We start from the raw sequence: 17,378 nt of genomic DNA, 5'->3' as shown, positions 1-17,378 counted from the left end.
GCTGTTATGCTGTGAACCCACACGTTTTTTTCATCTTAAATTCGACTTTTAACTCTTTTTTAAGTTTATTTATTTATTTATTTATTATACTTTAAGTTCTAGGGTACATGTGCACAATGTGCAGGTTTGTTACATGTGTATACATGTGCCATGTTGGTGTGCCACACCCATTAACTCGTCATTTACATTAGGTCTATCTCCTATTGTTATCCCTCCTCCCTCCCCCCATCCCACAATAGGCCCCCGTGTGTGATATTCCTCTTCCTGTGCCCAAGTGATCTCATTGTTCAATTCCCACCTGTGAGTGAGAACATGCGGTGTTTGGTTTTCTGTTCTTGCAATAGGTTGCTGAGAATGATGGTTTCCAGCTGCATCCATGTCCCTACAAAGGATGCAAACTCATCCTTTTTTATGGCTGCATAGTATTCCATGGTGTATATGTGCCACATTTTCTTAATCCAGTCTGTCACTGATGGGCATTTGTGAACCCACACATTTTTAAAAATGATATAAAATTTATTCAGTAACCTCAGTTGCCTCAACTCCTCAACTGCCTCAACAGCTCCTAGTATTGGAAAGGAGAATAGAGACTATTTTGTGTTCCTGCATTAACTAAAAATACTACCAATGGCAGAAGAAAAAAAAAGATGGTATATAAAATAAATCATAATGAAAAAAGTAACAAAATAGCATCATTTTTGTTTTCCAAATGAAACAAAAACTTTTCACCTAGAGGTGCTTATAGAATGTGACCTGATACTAAGTAAATACAAAATTGTCACTGCTAAATAATTTTCCAAGCAAAGATAATGTCACTAAAATATGTTTATTCATTCTCAACAGTGGCCTGCTTCTCTTGGAATTCCAGTCAACTTTGGCAAGAAAGTCTCTATCCAGGTGTCTCCAGAATATTCTGGGCAGCTCAAAAAGTATGCCAAATAGGCCAGGCACGGTGGCTTACACCTGTAATCCCAGCACTTTGGGAGGCCAAGACAGGCAGATTACTTGAAATCAGGATTTCAAGACCATCCTGGCCAACATGGTGAAACCCCATCTTTACTTAAAAAAAAAAAAAAAAAAAAGCCAAAATTAGCCGGACATGGTGGTGGGCGCCTGTAATCCCAGCAACTTGGGAGGCTGAGGCAGGAGAATCACTTGAACCTGGGAGGCGGAGGTTGCAGTGAGCTGAGATTATGTCACTGCACTCCAGCCTGGGCAACAGAGCGAGACTCTGGGAAAAAAAAAAAAAAAAAAAAAAAAGGAAAAAAGGTATGTTAAGTAGCTAACAGGAATTTAAAAATATAAATAAAATAATAAATGAAAAGAAAGCCAAGTGTTAAAATCTTTCAGTTCAAATTCTGTGAGTCTTTTAAGCATAAAATGATATTTCTGTCCTCTAGAGTTTTTTTCATATTTATAATAACAGGGCACTTTTCTTGTTCATCTCACAAAAGCAAAGAATATGACAGAAACTTGCAAACTGTAAAGAACGGCAGTGTCATTATCATTTCCCTTAAAGTAAAATATGGACAATCACCACTGTTTTTTTTTTTCCATAAAATATTTGTGCTCCTGCTTTTTTGCCTTTTATAGTTTTATTAACTAAATTTTTAAATTATATCGGCATTTATACTTAATATAATGTTTAGGGGATGGTATAAGAGCTACTGTATTAGTTAAGGAAATCATGTAAATGTCTCAAGTGATTTGCGAAAATCAGTTTTCCCTCCAAAATGTTTTCTATACTAACCACAGAGTAGAATGTATGTTTCTGGCTTACAGAAAATATAATGATTAATCTGTTAAAGTACCTTATGAAATTCATTTTGAATTTACATAGATTTTAGTACGGATTTTACATTTTTAAATGTCTCTCATATCCAAGTATCTGATCTCAAACTTGACATTCACTCACTTCACAATCTTAGATTTGAATCACGCCTACTGTCAAATGCCAGGAAGTTATGAAGAATTTGGAAAAGTAGGGTTAATTGCCAGTATATGCTAGTTTGTTTTTCAGAATGTTTCTCTGGCATCTGCTTAGTCTGGGCTAGCATATTTATTCCACCATTAGCCTAAATGCTATATTTTATTTATTAAATCAAGACAAAACCTTAAAAAACATTACTCATTAATCGCAAAAAAACCTCCTTAAATCATGGTGTCCTAATTGAATAAACTAAATGTATGGATTGCTTACAATTAAAATTCAGAGGAAAACCTAGTTATCTGCAACTGATTAGGAACAGGTACATAGCATACAGTAGATATTAGGGAATGTCCAGGAAAACACTTCCTCCTGGTAGCTAACATGCAAAATAAAATTATTTTATATCTAATTCAATACATATTTCAAAAACAATGTATTATTGTTTTCCTGAATTTCCTCTGTGACTAAATTTATTAAAGCTATGCACTTAATCAGTGAATTTTATTCTTTACTAGACAATTTTCAGACCTAAGTCATTTCGTAAAACCCTTCCTACAAGCCTTCCAATGTCAGTGGGATATAAAAAGTCAGCACAAATATTTCTAAAGTAGCTTTCTATATTTAGGCAACTCAATTGCCCTATGATAAGAATAAAAATGGTATTTCATCATTTGCATGGCCCTTGAAGTGGGATGTTCTCAGTTGACTCTGAGAGTGTTACCTCCCCACTTCTCCTCTCATCCTCCCCACTCTTGGTTTTGTTCCTTCTACTCTCATCATGCTCTGGGATACTGTATTAGTCCATTTTCACACTGCTATAAAGACATACTTGACACTGGGTCATTTACAAAGAAAAAAAGGTTTAATAGATTTACAGTTCCACATGGCTGGGGAGGCCTCAGGAAACTTACAATCTTGTTGGAAGGTGAAGGAGAACAAGGCATGTTTTATCATGTCAAAGCATGAGAGACAGAGCTGGGGAGAACTGCTAAACACCTTTAAAGCATAAGATCTCATGAGAACTCACTCACTATCACAAGAACAGCATGGGGGAAATCGTCCCCATGATCCAATCACCTCCCACCAGCTCCCTCCCTTGACATGTGGGGATTCCAATTATGGATGAGATTTGGGTGGGGATACAGGCCCAAACCATATCAGGTGATACCCTGCTGCTTTGATGGCCTTAGACAGGAAGCATCAGTCACAGCACCTTTTCAAGATATTTACAGAACCAGCCTATCCCATGTAGGCTGATACCTGTCTCTTCTGAAGTTGCAAATGATATCTCCACTTGTGACCTGTTGTTATAAAAGATCTCATTGATAATAGTCTTTTTCACCTGATGAATTTTTTCCTCTTTAGCCTGAATCTACTTACCTTTCACAAAACAACAACAACAACAACACACACACACACACACACACACACACACATATGCCTGGAGCTAGACATATAAGATTCTTGTATTTTTATCACTTCTCTCTCTGGTGGGTCAGAGAACGTAATGCCACATTACACATAAATAGAACCAAAGATACAGAAATCAGAAGATAAATCAGATTGTCTCTGAAGCCAAGATAGTCTAACAGCTAAAGACTGTTATGTGGTACAAGTCCAACGGTTAGAATGCCCAAGTTCCTTAAATAGTGACTTTAGAAATGCTAGAATATTCGCGTAGTAATACAGTGCTTGTGCAAACAAGTCCAAGCAGGTTCTTAATTTTTCCAAGTAAGTGTATGCTGCTTTCGGGTTTTATTATCAGTAATTCACAATATGCTAGAAATGAGCACTCTAACACAAAATAAACCAGATAATGAAACTAAATTGTACAAACTAAATGTCACGTAAAATGTAAAATGGGTAGGCAGTAATTATGCTCCTTATCAATATCCAGGATGGGTAAGGATATTGATAAGGAGCATAACTTCTGCCTACACATTTTACAATGTGTATAAAAAATAAGGAAAGGACTCAATGAAGTCCTAAATCGTGTGTTCTAGGAAGAGTGTGCTGGTAAGCAAAATCAGTAGACCATGTGTAGGCCTGAAACTTCAACTTGTCATTTGAAAAAGAGAAATTATCTTACATTTCTCAATATACTCTTAATGCTGACCTGTTCTAGTGGAGAACTCCCAAGCAGAATTACATTTTTTTGAGCATAGCTTTGGAACTCCTCAAGGTAAGCAGGGGAGGCTTCGCTGGCTTCTTGGTGGATTTCGTGACTCTGATTGGAACTCCCAGGTGCTTCGGAATTCAGATTCTCCTCCCGGCCACTCTCATCTGTTTACCCCAAGAGAATCACATGGAATTCCACTTGTTTTTGCCAATTTAATGTTGACTAAGCACACAGTAGACTAATCACTGATTTTCTTATATGCAATAAAGTTCGGTTTTTCATAATCGACCAACTAACAAATTATTTTCTATTTCATGTACTGGAAAACAACTAAAGCACAGAAGTTTGAAGATTAAAAAACAACCACCACCACCTTTGTTTATCCCATATTGTTTACAGACTCAACAAAGTACAGCTGTACATTTAAGCCCTTTTCCCAGTTACCAAATATATCTTGAAATGTGGATACTGTGCTTTTCTGTGTGTTAATATTACATGTTGTTTACTTCAATATCTTACGACTTACTCGCTGTGTTGCTGTAACCTGTTTAGGAGATGAATAGGCTTAGAAGAAGCCAGAGCTCTTTGGTTCATTTTCCCACCTTAGGATCTCTGAGAACATTTCTTGAGCTCTGCACACGAGGCACTTTATTTGGGCTACCTTGTTTATTTGCATAGAAATGCCAGCATTTATATAAATGGTATGCGTACTTTACTTCTCTATCACCTGAACACAGTATCATCTACAAAAGATATCTATTCATCTAGCCAGATGCATGCTGTAAATATAAAATGATCTTCCCTCTTCCAGTCTGTAAAAAATGCTGGAATGTATAATACAAAATTTTCCACATCTCCTATTCTAGAATTTTAACGAGAATCATCAGAAGAGAGCTTCTTCTCCAGGAGGAAATGAGATGGCATGCTGGAGAAAGCACTGAGTTATAGTGTCCAGAGGCCCACTCGCCTTGTTCTTTGCGCCCTGATGCACTATATTACTCTGCATAAGTATACTTTCTAAGTCTCAGCTACATCCTTTTCTATAAAATAGTTCACAAAATGCCTATTCTATAAATTCTATGAGACTTAAGTCCATAAATGATTTCCGAAGATCTATTAGATGCTATCTGTAAATGTGTGACTTGGGTGGTTTCAAAGGATCCAAGCTGAAAAAGCCATCAGAATGGAAAAGAAACAGCAGGCATAAAAGTGCACTATTCAGTGTCTAGCACTAAAAGGTATTCAATAGGTTTGCTGAGTCAGAAGTTAGACTAAACACAGAGAGGCCTGACTTACGCATAACCATTTATGATGCTTCATTTTAAGCATCAGCTTGAACAGGGTATGGTGCCCACCTGTTTGCCCAACCACCAGTCTCGATATTGTTGGGAAGGTGTATTTAGATGTGACTAATATTTAAATCAGTTGAGTTTGAGTAAAGCGGATTACTCTTCACAATGTGTGTGGGCCTCATCCAATCAGTCGAAGTTCTTAAACATATAGATTGGGGCTTTCCAAAGAAGAGGGAATTCAGTCTCAAAGCCACAGCATAGACACTCTGGTTGCGTTTCCAGCCTGCTGGGCTGCCCCACACATTTCAGTCTCAAGACTGCAACATCAACTCCTACCTGAGTTTCCAGACTGCTGCCCTGTGGAATTCAGACGCAAGACTGCAATTTCAACTCCTGCCTGAATTTCACATCAACTCTCACCTGATTCTCCAGGTTGCCAGCCTGTCCGAAGGATTTCAGACTTGCTATCCCAGCTACAGAGTGAAGCAATTTCTTAAAATAAATGCCTCTCTATATATTGTCAAACCAACTGGATTCTGCTTCTCTGGATAATTCTGATACACCATTTGAACTTGGGATCCCTCAGAATGAGCTGGCTTGAAAAATGAGTTTGCTTTGTTTATAAAGGCAAAAAGTAATAAATGGTTGACTACACAAACTGATAGCAAAAAAGCAAAGGAGAAGTGTATCCAAGCAGGAATAAAATTTTAAGGGTATTATACTGTAAATGGGGATAAAAATGAGGACTAACCTTTAAAGGTTGTTATGAAGTTTAAACAAGTGAATTATTTAGAACAGCGTTTAGGACAGTTCCAGGCACCTAGGAAGCACTCGAATGTTTAACTGGCATTAATATTTTCACCAGCAGGATTATTGTTATTATTTTTATTATTCTAGGTACGCGCTTGTCACATCTGCTCATGTAATAATAATTTAGTCATCATAACTACTGCATGTAACAGGTGTTACATGTTCATTTGGCAAAAATGACAAAGAAAGGTTAATTAATTGGTCCAGGGTCACACAGCTAGTAAATGATGAAGTCTAAGCATAAATTTAATAGAAATAATAACTATTAGAAGACATTATCATGATCAGCCCTCTCCTCTTATATACTTTGAGGAGTTATTATAATAAGGAAGACAAAATTATTGAGAAGCACTAGGCACACATGGTAAAATAATAATAATAATAGAATTATTCCCCATGAAATACACAGCAACTTGTATTTAATTTTTTGGCAAAAACTACAATATGGTTCTGGCATGAATTTATATATATGTTCAACGAAGAATTTAGAATTGAGTTTTTTAAAGGTTACCTTTAAATTATTAGTTTAATACATAAAATACGTTTTCACTTAAAAGCATAACTTACAAGTCTGAATTTCCATGCTAAGGTTGAGAACAGCGTACTACTTGTCTTCTACCACTCCAAAGCATTTGTTCAAAAGCTAAGACACAGTCTTTAAAAAGAGTAGAACATAGTCTCATAACTTAGTGAATCCAAGTATGCCATATGCCATTTTAAGATCCTTCAACAGTAAATCTTAAATCATTTTCACCATTCAGGGTTATAAATTATATGCAATTATAGGAAATTGGGTCATAATTACTTTTCCCCTAAACTTCAGCTACATTTAAATATGTACAACCATGGAAAGCTCACATAGGTAATCAGTGAATGGTTATATTTAGAAAAGATAGGTGAGCATTTGCAAGAAACCATTTCAATCAATTTACAACTAATGTTAAAATAAAAGAGTGAAGATATTTGGTCTCTTACCTTGGGGTTCTCCTTGTCCGCTCTCATCAAAAAGCTTCATTAATCGATTATAGAAAATTCTCTCGTCATCTTGTAGGAGTGTTAAAAGAACATGTGCATGATAACTTTCTCATCAATTAATTTACAGATATGCAAACATAATTACAAAAAAATTATTACTCACTATGGCTATTTAATTATATTCTGGGTCATACACACAATTTCTACTCAATTTGCTGCCTTGTTCTGAAAAAGAAAAACCTTTTGTAAATAAATGATAATTAGAACAATGATTTTTAAATGTATATTGCAAGACATGCATAATAGGATACTTCTCCATTAAAACTGATCTCATGTTGAATGAATTATGCCATCTATTACTCAAGAATCATTTCAGAATAAGCCATTTTGGTTTGTTACAACATACAATAGAATATACAAGTGATCAAAATGAATGAGTGTTTTCCATTAGCTACTCTCTATATATCATTTTTTAAATATTTATGTATAAGGAACAACAAATTTAGATGGTTCTGGATTATTTTGTATGTGCTATTGCAATATAGTAGGAAATACAGGGATTCTAAGTTCTTTTGTGAATGTAAAGCATTAAGGCTATGTCATTACCTACTGCAAAACACACACACACACACATTATATAAACATTATTCTGGAAGAGGGCCAAAAGGTCATCCAGCTGGTTATCCCTCTTTGGAGAATTCTGACTAATCCACAAGCTATTGTAACCTACATATATAACCTATACGCAAAATTGGAAAATAATAAAATGTTACGCACTTACTACATAGTAGCACTGAAATCTGTATTCTATATAACTAAAAGGCATTTAATAATAAAGTATTTTACGATTTCTACTCTCTACCATACAAAAATGAACATCATATTACCCTTCCAAAATTTAGTGTAAAAAATAAAATCGTGGTGGTGGTGGTGGGTTATTTACACTGAAAAACAGAATATAATTTATATTAAACATCGAAAGTAACCTACTTAGGGCCTTCCTCTTTATACCATTACTTCCAGGAAGCTCAGTGTAAAAATGAGTGCTTAATTAGGTAATAATATTGTCCTGTGTTTTTTGCACATTAACTTGTCCCTTTTTGCAGGTGTTCTCAAATTCCCCTTCCATCTTTACTCAAACTTTCCTATAATTATGTGCATTTATGTTTCTGTTGTAGGCTACCTCAAATTGTTTTGGAAGTAAAGTATAGATTACAAACAAATAAATATTAGAACAGCTGCAGTGGCTCATAATACCAGCACTTTGGGAGGCTGAGGCAGGCAGATTGCTTGAGCCCAGGAGTCTGAGACCAGCCTGAATAACACAGCAAGACCCCATCTCTACAAAAAATACAAAATTTAGCCAGGCATGGTGGCATGTGCCTGTAGTCTCTGCTACTCAAGAGACTGAGGTGGGAGGATCACTTGAACTTACGAGATGGAGGTTGCAGTGAGCTGAGATCATGGCACTGCAACTCCAGGCTGTTTAAAAAAAAAAAAAAAAAAAAAAGCACCTCAACTGCTCAACTACTCAACTAAAGTGAAGACAGATGGGTGCAAGCAAGACTTCTGGGGTGTTCCCAAAATTCTGCCACATGAAATGCTGTGAACTTTAGCTTGCTTCCGACTGCCCCTCTCTGGAACCATCCCAGCAGCTCTGGTGTTGTGTCTGCGTAACCTTTACCCCATGTGACAGAGAAAGTGGAAAGGTTGCTAATTAGCACTGGTTGACCCCTAAATGGAATAACTGTGAAGGTGTGAGTATCAAGCAAAAAGAAAAAGAGGACATTATGAATTGCAGACGGAAGGCTGAGGACTCATCTTATCAGGGGGCGCTGAGCTGAGCTCTCTTTCTGCATACCCGCATCTTCTTGTTTCTTCTGTTCTCCTGTTACAACTCCAAAAGATACCGTCATATGATTGAGACGTTTCATATTTTGCCACCACTTGGACAACGGGACTGAATCTCAAGACTGGCCAATAAAAGGCTTTTGGTCAATAGCTGTGTTATTACACTGAAGGAATTCACCAGTGGGAGCCATTATCAGAAGAAATCCCAAGTGACCACGAATACTTGATCCCACCTCAAATATGTCCCTTTTTTATTTTTATTTTTTGACAGAATTTCACCGTGTTTTCCAGGCTGGAGTGCAATGGTGCGATCTCAGCTCACCACAACCTCTGCCTCCCGTGTTCAAGTGATTCTTCTGTCTCAGCTTCCTGAATAGCTGGGATTACAGATGCATGCCACCACACCCAGCTGGTTTTGTATTCTTAGTAGAGATGGGTTCCACCATGTCGGCCAGGCTGGTCTCGAATTCCTGACCTCAGGTGATCCACCCGCCTCAGCCTCCCAAAGTGCCGGGATTACAGGTGTAAGCCACCATATCCAGCCAAATATGTCCTCTTTTTAAAAAGTATTATAATATTACTATATTACTATGTTATATATTACTTATATATTACAAGTGACAATATATGATATATAAGTAGATTATATATTATATATTATATATATTAATATATGTATATTACGATAGTTCTGGAAATAAGACACTTTAAGTGGATTTACAAAAACTAATTTCCACTAGTGAAACAGGTCAGTGTACAATTTAAAGCCAATTTATCAAGACAGCAGCTTATAGAAAGTCAGATATGATCCAGGGAAAGTTAGCACATCACAAAACACCCTTCTCAGAGAGTAACTACTTATTTTCCCCCAAAATAGTTTCTTCTTTCTTTCTCTCTTTTTTTTTTTTTTTTTTTGAAATGGAGTCTGGCTTTGTCACCAGGCTAGAGCACAGTGGCATGATCTCGGCTCACTGCAACCTCCGCCACCCAGGTTCAAGCGATTCTCCTGCCTCAGCCTCCCATGTAGCTGGGATTACAGACACGCGCCACCACGCCCAGCTAAATTTGTGTATTTTAGTAGAGAAGAGGTTTCACAATGTTGGCCAGCATGGTCTCGATCTCCTGACCTCACATGATCCGCCCACCTCGGCCTCCCAAAGTGCTGGGATTACAGACGTAAGCCACCGCGCCCAGCCTATATTTTCAAATATCCGATGTGAACTTGTTATCTTTGATAATGGAATGTTAGAAAATGGAGCTTACTGTATGATGCATATCAGACTAATCTTGACAGATCTCGTATCTGGTCACACGAAGTTTATGGGTTAATATGAAAGTGCAGGACTCTACATTATTCACTGGGTTTTGGACAAATATGTATCACATACATATTATGTGTGAGACACTAAGTGCTGGATATACAGCATCCAATGAATAAGATGCATAGAACTCCTTCCTCATGGAGTTTTCATTATATTTTCTTTTCTTGATACCATAAACAGAGTAGAGCTTAGCTATTAGGAGTGATCCTTTGGTTCGTGGAAACACCCTAGAAGGTGGTAGAAATATATAGCAGACTGATCTTTTACCAGTCATATTTGGCCCAGTGCATCTCATTTATATCATATGAATACACAGGGTTCCAGGGTAACAAAACATAACTTACAGAAGATGTAGGAGAATGGAGAAAACCTATTTTTCAACCATGAGTTCCTAAGCCATAGCATGTGTAACAAAGAGCCTAGATAGATGAAATGAAGATACATAAATCCTTACCTATTTTGAGAGAAAAAGAAATCTAAAGGCCAGGTATGGTGGCTTACTCCCTGTAATCCCTGCACTTCAAGAGGCCGAGATAGGTGGATTGCTTGAGCCCAGGAGTTTGAGATCAGCCTGGGCAACATGATGAAACTCCATCTCAATTAAAAAAAAAAAAAAACAAAATTAGCTGGGCGTCGTGGTGCACATCTGTAGCCCCAGCTACTCAGGAGGCTGAAGTGGGACAATCACCCGAGCCCAGGAAGTTGAGGCAGCAGAAAGCCGTGATCATACCACTGCACTCTATCCTGGGTAAAGGAAGTGAGACGCTGCCTCAAAAAAATCTAAAATCTCTTTCCAATATACATAAAATGTATCTTGTAGTGAAGAAGGAACTTCAGAAAGAAGAGGAAAAAAATGCTGAGGAAGAAATGAAGGGAAAAATGAAAGCAGAAGAGAAGAAAAAGTGTGAAGGCAATTAGAAGGAAGTGGAGGAAATAAAAAACAATTGCGAAGGAGTTCATTAGAAAGGAGGCTCATTAGAAAGGTGGAACCCGCAGCTGGTAAGAGGGCCAGCCCCCACCTCCCGCCGCACACACCAGCACGGATCTGGCTACAGGTAAACACACAGAAAGAGCTTCCTGCTCTGAAACGGGGGACCCCATGTTAGCTGCGGGAGTCAGACAATAGTAACTGACTAGGGAAGGGAAAAGGTGACCAGCAATATTTTATAAAACTTACCTGTCTGTAGTTAGAACTATTCCTTATTCATTGAACACAACTTATTAAGTTACCTTTCCCAAATTAGGGAGTCCTCGCATTACAAACATTCCACCAAATATAACTATATATTGTGATTCCTAAGAAATTTAAACAGACTTCAATGGTAATTCAATCAACACCCCTCCCCAGAAATCACTAGAATTGTCTCTTTCTCCCCAAGTGTGTTTGGGTATATAGAAGTTCGAACTTTTCCAGCCTCACATCCACCCTGGCTTTTGAGCTACCAGTGAAAACTGACTCTGAGACTAAGTCCTTGTCTTATCTTGCACATAGGTCTTTAGATAATATCTGTGGATTCTGCATCATTTAAAAATAGGTTATCGAGAGCTACTTTGTAAAATAATCTTTGCACTATGCTTGAGTCCTTTTTGTGAGAATTTACCCTAGTGTTTTATGAAAAAGTGCAGACTCAATGACTGGCACCCACTGGTGGGATATGATCTAGACTGCAGCTGATTCTAAGTAACATTTGTCATTGTCAATATCACATCAATAACCTTTATAAAAACGCTATTTTGTAAACTATAAAATATGTATAATACTATGCACTTAAGGAGCAATTTTGAATTATTATTTTACAACCACAACTAGTATTCAAGATTATAGAAGAGGAAATTGCTATCATATCACTTCCCTTTCATAATTCTCAAAAGTGAGGTGGTGGTACCATGAATTCAAGGAAAGAACTTCAATCATCACAGGATATGGAAATCTCACATGCTAGATGCAGTTTGTTGAAGAATGCTCATTTTAAATTCAAAAAGCAGAGATGCATTTGAAGGTGATGACGCTCCTCAGACACATACATGGGCCTTATGATGGCATCAAACTGCTCACAGTAGCATCAGATGAAAGCACATCGCTGTTTCTTCCATCTGACCAGCCCACTGTCCTTGATGAAAAATTACCTTCGCTGCCCATCATGTTGTTAGTGGTTAAAACTTATCATTTAAATTGTAAGCTGCAAAATCTAAATGGAACTGCATGGGTGATCTTTGTCACCTCATTTTCATGAATGGAAAAGAGTATTCTGACACAAAAATTACATACTTAATTCTAGCTCACCTTCTCTGCTGACCTCCATCGCACACTGCCTTGGGTTTATTTCCTCATCCATCAGTGGGTCAAAGTAATTTCTGCCGTATTCATTTCCTGTGGAAAGTACACGAGGTAAGGGTCAGTGATTATTAGAAGCACATGAACCAAAATGTTAATTTTGAAATCGACACCAGCAAAGAAGGACCATTTTAGCTCTTTTATAAGCTTAATTTTTTTACAAGTCTTCCAGGCCTCCCTTTTTTGTAATTATCATCTTGCAAAAGGTCAGAAAGGTAATTCAAGAAACAAGTTCATGCTATCTTTCTGTTGCTAAAAAGTTAATGAGAAAATTATCAAATGTAGACTTTAGAATAATAATAAAAATCTTAAGCCAAACTATATTGGGATATACTCATGAAATGGAAGTAGTTGGATTATAATGATGTGTAGAACTCACTGATGATTATATTTGCTTACTTATATTTCACTAAGTGTATCATGATGTTGTGTCCAGAATTCCACAGGCCATTTAGTACTATCTTAATTATGAAAAACTACAGCAGAATGTACATGTTGCTAGTTAGGTGAAAAGAAAGAGAGAGAGAAAGAAAGGGAGAGAGGGAGGGAGAAAAGAAGGAAGGAAGGAAGGAAGGAAGGAAGGAAGGAAGGAAGGAAGGAAGGAAGGAAGGAAGGAAGGGAGAGGCTTGCTTATAGATCTTTTTTATGTCAACTTCAGTAACATGAAGGGAAGATACAAATGACTTAGCCATAAATTTATCCCACACACATCAACAATCTCAACACCACTAACCAAAATTTCTCACATCACGTCTCCCACTTACTCTGTCCTTATCTTCATGATCAAACTGTAGCATGAGGTATAACTTTGTAATAGAAGAAAGGGTCTGCTATTAATTTTCCAAATCTAGTTTCATACTTCCTGCAGACTGAAATGTATATGTCTGTGGCTAGCAAAATGAACGCTACTCTAATGATAATTCAAGTTGCCTCAAACATTGCAAAAGAAATAAAGCCTTGTAGAATGAAAACAACAACTCTGAAAGTATGGTTTGCAGGGAAGGTTTAATACATAATAGGATTAATACATAATAGGTATACTGTGATATTCTTTAGTATATTTGTTTTAGGATCAAAAGTAATCCAAATGGCAGCCCCTTTTCTAAGGCTAAATGAAATTTTGATGTGAACCTAGGTTTAATTTCCATTTCTGGACTGACACATTTTTGTGTCAGTCTCTGTTCTATCAATGCAGTTAAGTACAAAAACTGAAAATCTGCTTTACCTTGAGGTCTCAATAAGGAAAGAATAAATGAGTTTCATTTTTGTTACTCTATCTGTCAACAACTACTAGGCTGATAGGAATCTTGGTGGTATGTAATCAGAGTCTTATGTACTGCAATAACACCATTCTTCCTCATTCACTGTAATTGGTTTTTTTTTCTCTCTCTACCACAAAGCACTCTTTGTGATCACTACATAGTGATACTCTTAACTATGCCCTTCCATATGCTGGTAAAATAATTCACCTATATTAGCACAAAGATGGTAGCATAGTCCTTATATTGTCAATCAACTACTGGTACCCATAGTCTGGAAGGTTCTCCAATCCAATACAAAACTCAAATTATTTGTCTTCTATAACTGACTAGCAAATATTACCAAGATAATCAAAACCTTGGAGGGTGAAAAAAGTTAAGTCATGTTTAACCAAAAGTCTGGAGTAGTGTATTTAGTTTTTAGGTTCTCAAACCATTTGCATCCCTGTTGTCAGTGGAGATGTTGGGGTCTTGTCCAGCTGCACATGAATGGGGCCTGCACCCTGGGAGCCTTCAGACCACCATTTCCCTTCAGAGCTCGATACCTCCACACACAACTGGAAACAGGGCCCCTTAAGGTCTACACAGATTGTTCCTTCTGTGTTTCATGTGGGTTGACGTACATGTGTTAGGTTACAAGTGCCAATACTGGAGGGATTCATTTTGCGTGTCCCATTCTGGGATCCCATGTACAGCATTTTACAAGGAAAGAATTCTGAGGTCACTTGAGCAAAGAGACAGCTTTGACACTCTTAGTTCTGAAATCCTTTAAACATCCCCAAGTTCTATACTGTAATACATATCTAGAATTTATGTCTTTTTATAATTTAAATGCATTTTATATTAATTTTACATTCTGTTAAGCATTGTTTTACAAATATAGTTTATACTCAACTATTGTCTGTCTTCCCCACTAAAATATAACCTCTGTGAATGCAAAGACATTATCTCTTAGCTCACTGGAGCACCCTCAGTGCCTAGAATATTACCTGCCTTATAATATGACCTGAATTCCTTAGTTAAATAAACTTCTCTTGGAAACCTATTGTAATACCCTAATCCTTTCATTGCCTAGATGTTCTCTCTTGATTAAACAACCTTTCATCACCTTTTATTCATATTTTTTCTCTATTCCCCCATCCCATCTCTCCTCCCCATCATCACCACCTACCCCCACACTTTTATTTTTAATTGAGTGCCTTCTAGGAACTGAGCACTGTCTGAATTTGAAAAACAAACACAACAACAACAACAACAACAACAACAGGAAAACTATGACCCCTGCCTTCAGAGCGGGAAGAAGAAGGAAGCTAAACATATACAATCTGGTATGATTTAGAATGGAATTCTGATCGAGAATATCAGAGAAGCATCTACCCCATATTGGGGGTGTCAAAGAAGATTTCTTGGAGAAATGGCTGCTGGAAATAAGTTTTTGGAAAGGTGATTAGGAATTAGCCAGTCAGAAATACAGGGGAAAGAAATTTTTGACATCTGGGCAAAGGAGAAAAGACTCCAGGTCATAAAGTCATGGAAAGTACAATTTGTTGGTAGATGTTCCTCAATTTTTCTTGACCTCCTAAAGCTACAATTTAATAAAGTGAATAATGGAACCCAAACTTCTTCACTAGCCCCAGAATCAGCGTTAACTAATGATTTTGCTGAAATTCCTAGTGCACTGTTGTACAGTGTCACCTTCCAATGTTTCATATTCATTCATTCATTCAACCAATACTCACTGAGTGCTTATTATGGGACTATAGCAGTAAAATGAAATACCCAAAAATCTCTCTCCTCACAGACCTTACATTCTGTGAGTGGAAGAATAAGCACAATAAATATGTATATTTTATAGTTTATTAGATAGTGAAAAGTGATGAGAAAAAAGTGCCAGGTAAGGATGGTCAGACCCCCAGGAAGGGGTGGGAGCTGCATCTCTTGCTTCCACCTTTGTGTCAAACAAAGGGTGCCACTTAGGATTAAGCCACTATGCTTTCAAGACAATTGAGAAAGTAAAGCTATAATGCATTTATTATTATTTTAATAAGCTATCCTTCTAATTGCTTGCATAACATAAGTCAGCCTATGAATCAAATAAAAACACACTCTCAAATATTAAAATGATTGTTTCTTTCTATTGCTATTCCTTGTCTTAATAAACCAAAAATTTAAACACAGCAGGTAGAATTTAGAAGAGTAAACCCACGGAACCTGTTATAAATTGAGAAACAATGGACTCCATCATAACAGTAGCTCCTTTTGCGGCCTTTCATTGGGTGGAGTCAGGATTTAATGAAGTAGGATGGTTTTAAGGATATGGTGTATATTACCAGAAGGTAGATAGCTAATAGAATCAATTCCTAAAGTGTCCTAATCATTCAGAGTATGCTTTTGGATATATCTAAAATCATCTCACAGGAAAATTAACAGACCCACTGAGAAATTCAAAGTAGGGCATTTAGCAATACCAAAACGATAGATTTTAATATGGCTGATATTTAACTCCTTGTAATACTCAGATGAATATATGCCAATCCCATGTGTGTGTGTATACACATATATATGTTGAAGTATGGTTCTACATTGAAGCAAACAGATGTGATATATAAACGAATAAATCAGTAAATTAAGTCTTCTCAATATTCTTGATACTCTATTTTTGCTTCCAACTTCCTAGTATTAGCTGCTTAATGTCTAGAATCGCATTAGTTAATTCATTTCTCGTGCTATCTTTTATTGAACTAGGAGAGGAAAACACACACACTTGCCTTCTGCCCTTCCACACATATCAGGTTTTCCTATCATTTAACTCAGAGCAGCACAGAACATAATCAGAGCTTTTACTTAAATTACACTGTACATGAACTTTGGTCAGGAAACCCTCTAGTGTGCACCCATGCAGTTCCTTGGGGGCTATAAGAGTGAGAATGAAATTGCCCACCAGAGGAAGGTTAGTAACAATCATCGAAGTGTCTTGACTCAACGAAGCAATCACTTCCTTTCAAATCAGCTACATTAGCTAGAGAGGAAGAAAACACTAATGCATTTGTGTGTTTCTCAGGAGTTTTTTGTTTTGTTTTGTTTTGGCCCCATTCTTGTTCTTTTCCTGTAAATCCACCTGCTTCAGCTCAGCTTTTCCTCGCCGATAACTGTGTTTTCTATAATATACTATAAACTAAATAACTAAACAATTCGTATTTTATGATTACAACCATGCACTAAAATTTTACCACAGAGGACATTCTCCTGACAGCATTCTTTTTAAAGGCATAAAGCCGGGAAAAATAAAATTAAGTTTGATTCCTATGAACTTTATAAATAAATTTGGGAAAACGTCATATTTTTTCCCACTTTGAAAATACAATACAAGTATCTCCAGCTGAAATGTCCATGGGGCCAGAAAGTCTGCATAAATACAAAAACATAAGTTTAGAAATCAGGGGACTGCACTAGAATATAAGGGAATAGGGACAATGTCAAACCTA

At 36.9% G+C, this 17,378-nt stretch overlaps 1 protein-coding gene across 1 annotated transcript in view; it reads right to left on the bottom strand.

The window, feature by feature from the left end:
• LOC106997768 (uncharacterized) overlaps nt 1–17,378 on the bottom strand; it is a 218,386-nt gene that overhangs the window by 174,215 nt on the left and 26,793 nt on the right. Inside the window, exon 4 of the mRNA XM_028847847.2 lies at nt 12,584–12,670. Within this exon, the coding sequence (XP_028703680.2) occupies nt 12,584–12,670 (87 nt within the window). The remainder of the gene's footprint in view (nt 1–12,583; nt 12,671–17,378) is intronic.

The sequence above is a fragment of the Macaca mulatta genome, chromosome 4 (genome assembly GCF_049350105.2).
Source record: "Macaca mulatta isolate MMU2019108-1 chromosome 4, T2T-MMU8v2.0, whole genome shotgun sequence".
NCBI lineage: Eukaryota > Metazoa > Chordata > Mammalia > Primates > Cercopithecidae > Macaca > Macaca mulatta.
Note: the sequence above shows the minus strand (reverse complement) of the source record. Positions and strands in the feature narration are given on the sequence as shown.